The sequence below is a fragment of the Puntigrus tetrazona genome, chromosome 15, assembly GCF_018831695.1.
Source record: "Puntigrus tetrazona isolate hp1 chromosome 15, ASM1883169v1, whole genome shotgun sequence".
NCBI lineage: Eukaryota > Metazoa > Chordata > Actinopteri > Cypriniformes > Cyprinidae > Puntigrus > Puntigrus tetrazona.
In genome coordinates this window covers 16,754,517-16,762,787 of record NC_056713.1, presented here as the reverse complement: position 1 = coordinate 16,762,787, position 8,271 = coordinate 16,754,517, and the positions used below count along the sequence as shown (strand labels likewise).

General features: G+C 39.8%; 1 protein-coding gene across 13 annotated transcripts in view; it reads left to right on the top strand.

Annotated features, from left to right (window-relative positions):
• Window positions 1-723: 723 nt before the first annotated feature.
• msi2b (musashi RNA-binding protein 2b) overlaps window positions 724-8,271 on the top strand; it is a 210,783-nt gene continuing 203,235 nt past the window's right edge. For 7 of the 13 annotated variants that reach the window (XR_006252653.1, XM_043258810.1, XM_043258808.1 and 4 more), the window contains exons 1-5: window positions 725-926; window positions 1,193-1,233; window positions 1,458-1,539; window positions 2,932-3,016; window positions 7,497-7,538. Coding sequence is in view for 12 of the 13 variants with exons in the window: in XM_043258810.1 (XP_043114745.1) it covers window positions 865-926; window positions 1,193-1,233; window positions 1,458-1,539; window positions 2,932-3,016; window positions 7,497-7,538 (312 nt within the window). In the remaining variant the exon portion in view is untranslated. Of the gene's footprint in view, window positions 927-1,192; window positions 1,234-1,457; window positions 1,540-2,931; window positions 3,017-7,496; window positions 7,539-8,271 lie in introns of all 13 variants that reach the window. The other 6 variants (XM_043258805.1, XM_043258809.1, XM_043258802.1 and 3 more) reach the window with 3 other exon arrangements.

Sequence of the window (8,271 nt, the reverse complement as noted above, 5' to 3'; positions counted from 1 at the left end):
GCTAGTAAATTATTCACGTAATTCCAAAGAAGCAGCAAGTGAGGCATATTATTTTTGAAGCACAGAAACTGGAGCAGTATATATTTTTTGTAAAACACACTCCAATATTGATTTCATTTACAATTTTTAACATTTTTTTCATAGCGTGTGTAGTGTTAAATCACTAGCGCATGCCACGGCACGTTCACAAATGCGATAGCAACCTAAATGTGATTTGATCAATATAATAGTTCATAATAAAAAAAACAGATATATGTAAACCCTGAACCTTTAGGAGAAAAAACCCATCATCCACTGATTAAATCGAACAAGGCTGTCTGTAAATTAATTTACGCCCTACTTGCTTGTTGGACGTGTTTCAGCAACTCACAACAAACAGAAGGTAAGTTACGAATCCTCTACGGGGAGAAGTATTAAAAACGAACCGGCGCTTATTAATGTTATCAGTGATGTGCCGCTTCTCTGCAATCGAAATAGTTCTAGCAGATAAAGATAATTCTACTCCGGACCCCGGGCGTCGCTCAGGCAGACTTCCCGCAGCTTTGTTTACGCTCCGTTTCTACGCGTGTATAACGTGAGTCCGCCACGCTCGCGCGCGTCCGCGGCGATGTGACAATAATAAAAGTGACGCGATTCGATCCGATCCTCATGCTCCGAGCCCCGGGTGGGCGGGGCCGCGCTAATGACGTCAATGGAATGGGTGAGGTGACGAGCCCCTTCCGCGCTCCGCCCCGTGTGGGTGACGGGAGGGGGAGGGAGCCAGGCAGAGCTGATCCCACGTGTGACGCTCGCATTCCCGGCTCAGTAATATTCTCTTAGCTCTGACAGTGTGTGTGTTAGTTACTGGCCACAGTTGGGTTAGCCATGGAGGGAGACGGGAGCCAAGCCACATCTGGAAGCCCTAACGATTCGCAACACGACCCGGGGTAAGCCAGAGCCAACGCTGACAGCACTTGACTTTTTTCCTTGTGTGTTTTTCTCCAGTGAGCATGTTTTAAAAACGCTCTTCCGGGTGCACGCAACTACTACACCTTTGTTTGATGTATATTAGAGAGCACAGCCCGCCGGGGCTCAGTAAACACACACCGCTCTGCTTTGCCTTCGTTTAGCTCTGCTTTTTTTGTCGCTAGCTACACGTCAAAATGGCCGATCTGACATCTGGACTCACTTCTGCTGTGTTTTCCCCTTACAGTAAAATGTTTATCGGTGGCCTCAGCTGGCAAACTTCACCAGGTAAGAGACCGATGGTTCGCTGTCGTTTGCGCGCGTTTGTCGGGCTGTGTTGTGTTTCTTTCATTGTATCCAGCGTGGCGCGCCGTGCGGGATATGTGCCGTCATTTGAAGTCCTCTATTCGACCCCTGTTAGACATCCAGGGGGGCGTTTAATTTACAAACTGGTGTCCAACGCACGAATGCTTTGCTCATGTGTGCTCCTTTCTTTCTGTTTTGTTTCACAGACAGCCTTAGAGACTATTTTAGTAAATTTGGAGAAATCAGAGAATGTATGGTGATGAGAGATCCCACGACAAAACGCTCCAGGTAAAAAAAAAGACATTTTTTTATTTATTTTATTCAGTTTGTTAATCCACTGACACGCTGAGGTTTTTATTCAGAGCGATCTAAACTGGCGATTTTGCCCTTGCGCTGTTATTCGGATGCTATGCGCTGTTGAGGCGGCTGGATCGGCGTGTTTGTGGATAGGATACAGTTTGACATTGATTCGGGGTTCTTCTCGTTAAACCAAATGTCTTTAATAAACCGAGCGCTTAACGCGGGTGCTTGCGTTTTCGTCTTCGACGTCGGGACGTTAATGGGTTTCTCACACTTGAAATAGTCATCCTTAACCCTGGGTTATTTTGTTCCGTGTTTCACACCGTGCATACTTTACCCTGGGTTAGTAATTAATCCTCCGCTGTCAGATTGCGAGATCTCTTACTGTACCTTTTGCGTTTTCATTTGCATATTCATGAGGATTAAAACGTTGATTGGACGCTATCGGCACGCGACCTGTTTTAATATTAGTAGAAATGTCGCCGCGGAGACCCTCTCCGTTTGCTTTACGTCGTCTTAAATGTCCCACAAAAACGCACCGTTTCCCCCAAACATTTAAATTTAAACAGCGCGTGAAAGTTTCTTAGACTGTACAGTGCTTATGAATATTTAATGAGCAAAGCGCCAAAGCTGTTTATGATTGGTCGTCTGTTGCTAAACATATGTAGCATGATTTCATAAGGACGTTAAAAGCGCCTCCGAACTCCTTTCACGTTTCAAGTTTGTAACGTTTCTTAACCTAAGGTTATAACCGGCCCTTACCCAGGGTTTAAAAAGACGTTAACCCAGGGTTTTGTTTTGCGTGAAAAGTAACCTTACGTGTCCTTGTCAGACTGTAACTAAGGTAACGCGTTATGCAAACGTTTATCTGAAATGTTTGGTCAAACAAGCCCTTGCAAAATAATATAATATAGAGGACAGCGATATTTCACTGGGAAATGAAAATTCTGTCATTGTTTATTCTGTGAGACACAAAAGGAATTGTTATGGACTGACAGTATCAGTCACCATTCACTTTTATTCGCATATTTTCTCCCCCTACAACGTTACAATGAAAGTGAATGGTGACTGAAGCTGTCGTTCTACACATTCTTTCATGTTCCTGAGACAAATGAAAGTCACACAGGTTTGGAACGACGCGAGGGTGAGCAAATGATGACAGAATTTCCATTTTTGTGTAACCTACCGTACGCTTTCGTCCTTGACTCGCCGTGTTTCTAAGATAGCGTGTTATTGAAACCGTTACAGATAGTCCGTGTAGCATTCGGCGATAGAACAGAATGGATATGTTAACACGCTTACCAGCCGAACACGTGTAACGCATCGCTGTCTTGTGAGCTCCTAATGTATGTCTGTGTTTTTGTTTGTTTTGTTTTCCAGGGGATTTGGCTTCGTTACGTTTGCGGATGCGGCCAGTGTAGATAAGGTCCTAGCTCAACCTCACCACGAATTAGACTCAAAGACGGTACGTTCCCTTCTATTTGCGTTTTCATGTTCTGTGAAGTGCCGTTTAAACATGCTTGTATCTGTGACATTCAGTGGTGAAAAGACACGCAGTCTCCCTATCATATCCCTTCCCGGGTCGAGGCACTCTGCGGCATTTGTCATTGTACCGCACACACAACAGCGGGGGTACTTGACATAAATAAGTAGCCGGATAATTAGTCCCGTCTTCCTCGCATGCCTCAACAGGTTTTAACCCCTCGCTTGCCAGCCCGGGTCTGGGGAGTAAAGGGTTAAATCCCCTTTGAGGTGTGGAGGGGGGGGAGGAGGAAATAATTACCTGCGGCGTTGTTCTATTGTGACTCCAGCTGCGTTCAGCGCCTCTTGTGACGTAAGACTTGCAATGTAAGCAGTGTATGACATAGTGTTTTGCACTCTTGTTCCTGATTGAATTTTCCAGACAGAACTCCGGATGTTGCTCAGGGCAAGAATGTGTTTTGGATGCATGGATAAATTCATCGTAAACCTTGCTGATTAGAAATGTTTTACATGCACCATTTACATGGTAAACCTATTTGAACTAATTTGTTTCTTTTTTGTGTTGTTTTTTTTTTTTTTTAACGATATTTTTTTTAGACTTATGTCATTTTTGGCGCAGGTTAGTGTGTGTACTGGTACACACTTTTGCCATTATTATACATTTAAGTATTTATGCATTCAATTTATTTCCTAATGTGTCGTCATTAAAATTTTTCGTACTTATTTTTCAGTTGTTTTATTCATGCCCGGAGTTTGCTGTTGTTTCGACATTTTTAAAGGTGCTTGTAATATGAAAACTTGAAGTAAGCTTAAAGTTTAGAGCATGTACCAAGATTTTCTTGTACATTTTTTAAATAAAGATTCTAATTTATAAAAAGATTTTGAAGTGTGTTTTTACCTGTAGAGTTTAGAATTATTTTCTGTGCATTATAGCACTTCTGTTTTAACGTTTTTATTTATATTGCATTTTATCTGAATTGAGTAACATTGTATTTATATTATAGTATTCATTTTATAAAATGTTATATAGTATGAATTCTTCCAAAGCATTTTTATTTGGGAGTAATATCTGGAAAATATAGCATATTCTTATAATTTTACAATGGCCATGTAAATAGGCAAACTGAGTCATACGTAATTTCTGTCAGCAAGAAGTAGGTTTGCCTTATTTAACCTAACCTAAAACCAGGCAGAAATACATTTAGATTTTTGTTTGTCAGTGAAGCCCAGGATAAGCAGACGCTGTACCAGTAAAAGTTAATGTGAATATTATATAATGTGTGTGTGTCTGTGTGTGCGCATGTATATATTTATATGTATAAAGTCACCATCTTTCCTGTTTGTAGATGCAGTTGCTATTTACCTGTAGGAGTCCAGATTGAAAGAGCCTTTTATATGGGATAGCTAGGGTGTGGACAAATACCGCCTTCACTGACTTTTTTTTTTAATGGATGCCATGTTGCTGCAAGTTCATATCAAGAGACGGACTGTATTTAAAGGCGTTCATAGCTTCCCTCAGGAATTTTGTGGTTAATACTCTCCCAGAACACTGCGTATTGGCATTCTCAGTGCTTTCCATTAAAAAAGGAAAAAGTATAATTCTGTGATAAAATGGGGTTGGGATTATTTTTCTGTTCTTAGGTGAGTAGGCAATTTACTGGGAACACTTTAAATATTGTAAATATATCAAAAAAATTATATGAATAAGGTAGGATTTGTTTAAATTTTGAAAACATTTTGTTTAACATTAGCATTTCATCATAATGTGTGTGTGAAGATGAAGAAAATAAATCTAAGGTTTACCGACAAGTTGCACTGATTAGATTAGATCAGGTGTCTAATTTGGTCAACAGCAGATTAACCCGTTAAACTGTTTATTACCCATTACTGAGTAATAAAGATTACTGATGATTGTTTACTTAATTCCAGCAATTGGGCAATATTAATTCTGAATCATAATTTAGCACAGCAGGTGAATATTCGCCACCTCTCTTGGTTCTGTGCCCTAAATCTGTTAGAAATACAGGTGTGCTATTCATTATGTCTCTCTCTGCCAGTTTGGCATTGACTGATGTAAGCCGAAATGCCTTTAGGTGGAAGAACATTTCTGTCTGATTAATAAAATAATATAACATTGTACATGTCAGTGTTGCACGAGTCGAAAAACTTGTAATTCGGACATCAAAAGTGGGCCATTTAGATTACATAAGCATGGCACACATGTGTAATTCTAGTATTCTTAGTAAAAAAAGTGGGTCAAGGTTTGACGTTTCAAATGCTCTTGAATGGCTGAGGGGGAAAAAAAGAAAGCTAGCGTTAGCAGTGATGTATCCAGGATTGAGAGCGATTGAGATCATGTGGACAGTAGCGGCTGGTGCTAAAGCAGGGATTACTGAGCTCTGGGTAGTGATGTCATCGTCAGGGTTGGGGTGGATGTGTCATGACTCCGGGGTTTCAGCTCCAACTGGAGAGACCAGGAGCTTTGAGGAAGTTGCACCAATGGAGGTTTAAGAATTAATAAAAAAAAAAAAAAGATTCACTACTTGCAGTAATTTTAATGTACTATCCAAAAAATGTAAAACCTTTTATAGATATTGATATATTTATGAGGTTTTATGCTTCTTTAGTTTATGTGGTTAGCGATTGACAGTATTTGAGCACTACGATACTTAGTTGGCTCATTTAGAAATAAATGAAGTGCCCACTTTATTTAGGAGTTTAGAAGTACCTGCAGTATCATCTTTCCATTTTTATTGCATTTTCTATTTTCCACTTTTTTGCAATTTCCTGTCCAATCTTTTTGTCACATTTGAAGAGTGCAAATGGACCAAAGAAAACATGTACAGAGATATTCTTGACACACTTGTTTCACATTTGATTAAAAGCTGTGTAATCTGCAAATCTGAAAGCCTAGGGTGAGAATTGCATTGTGTATTGACAACTGAAAGACTGTTGCCGGTTTCTCTAAAAGCAATCTGTTTTAGATTAAACACTTTTCTGGATGAATTAAAGTATAACACAACAGCATCATTTCCCACCAGAAAGGTTTTTTTTTTTTTTTTGCTGTACATATTGCAATTCTGTTCAGGTCAAATTAATTTACCAGGAGACCCCCTCCTTCGTATTCCACCAAAACATGTTTATTACCTTTTTTTCTTTTGCACACTTCCACATCTCACAGTTCAGCTTTTCTTTTTCTTACTATTTATAAGAAGTGACAAAGCATTCAGACATGCGTTATATTCAAGAGCAATATAGCACTAATGGATCTTTTTCCCTTGAGTTATTTTTCCATTTAATGAGAGTGCAGAGGCAAGTCTTTGAACTGTTTTTGTTCTCGCATGCATGATTATCTACCGTCCTATCCTTCTAATGCTATGGCTGCCCAAGCTTTTGGCCTGTGTGCTAAAAGAGGGGCTGTTGTTTTAGTCTATGAATGTTTAAATGACCAAAGCAAACATCTTTCTCAACAGCAAGTCAGCCAGAAACTCACTTATTTCGCTATGTAAAAGCGTTTTAAATAAATAAGTTATGTTCACTAATATGAAGTCTAACAAGCCAGCTAGCGGAAATCAATAATACCCGTTTATCATTAATGACACGATCTCTTAAAATGATTTTTTTTCCTTTTAGCATTAGAATCATCCATATTTTGCTGTAAAAAAAAAAAATAAATAAAAAAAATGCATGATGCAAAAATCAATAAGAGAAAAAAACGTCTTGATTGCAATTGATGAATTTATATTGTTAATTTATCCTCCTGGGGAATTTATTATTAATTTCCAGGATGAATTGTTAACACTGGTTTAGTACACCATTTATCACAAATGCTCTTAATCACGATTGGCGCGAAACAACCTTTTGTTTGTCATATATTACAATCAAATAACAGCTTTTCTGACCAATAAACCTAGTGATACCCAATCAAATGCCAAGATGCATTATAGGCCCTCGTGCGGTGTGGTACAGCGGAGGAGAGAGTCACCCATAATAATGCTAATCCCTCAGGGGGGAAGGAGCTTGTGGATGTATTGATCTAATGCCCTGTCTTGATTCTCCGCAAATCTACAGCGCTCACTAAAACACCTCCCGCCATGTCGACCTGACCTCCCTCGAGGCCTCCAGCACTTCTTCAGCGAGTCTTTGAATTATCTCCGGTGTGTTATATAATGCCACCTGTTTATTTATGTTGTAATCGAGTAATTATGCTCTAACCTGTGTAAGGTTTTATTCGATTTTGTCATACACAGGCCTCATGCAACCAGCGTGTAATAACTAGGCGAGATTACACATGAGACATGGAGCATTGCATCATGATTAATGCTATAATTTCCATGAAGGTTATCGAGTAGTCGCAGCACATTGCCGGCTTTTTCTAATATTTTCTAATTTTCCTCTTCACGTAACAGTATCACAAGCTCAGTTTTCTCATATTTCTTTCTCTCCTTCCTTGTCTCATTTAGATTGATCCTAAAGTTGCCTTTCCAAGACGCGCTCAACCCAAGGTAAGAGCTGTTTGCTTTTGCTCTCTCATGCCGAGCCACTTTACATTTGCAAGTCTGCTGCGTATTTGTTAATAGTGTGAGAGGGCGAATGTTTTTCGCTGAATTTGGCCTTTGATAGAGCAGAGTTGAGTTGGAGTTGTAGCTGTGATGTTACGTTATGGTCTGTTGCAGTCTGGCTGGTGTTATTTTCCAGGCTAACTATGACTTCTCTGTGCCATAGTACAAGGAGAGGCTGTTTAATTGTTGTTTCAAATGTGAGGAATTTTTTTTTTTTTTTAATTAGCATGGCTGGGGATGAACTCAAAGAACTATCACGGAGAAAATATTGAATTATCGCTGCCTTGTTGAGCGTGAAGGTTGAATTTTTTTTTCTTCAGTTTTTTTGGGGGGCGTGAGGTGGGGTGGTGATTAACTTACCTTTTTTAGCACCGCTGCTTGCATGTAAGATCATTAGAGAGGATTTTTTTTTAATTAAAAAGAAAAAGCTACAGGAGAATTTCGCCCTCAGCTGTGGAATCCAAAGCATTAAATGCTTCGTTTGAATCTTGTCTCAACAAGAAATTTTTCTTTGTATAGAGGTGTGTGTGTGTGTTTTTATGGTATCTAATGTCCTTCTTCTGCGAGCCATGCTGGCAACGAACTTCCGACAGCCTCTTCACTTCAGACTGCACTGTCAGCCAGATGGTCTGTGCCCCAGATTTTGTGTCTGCCGTGCAGCCGTTGCTTGGCCTCT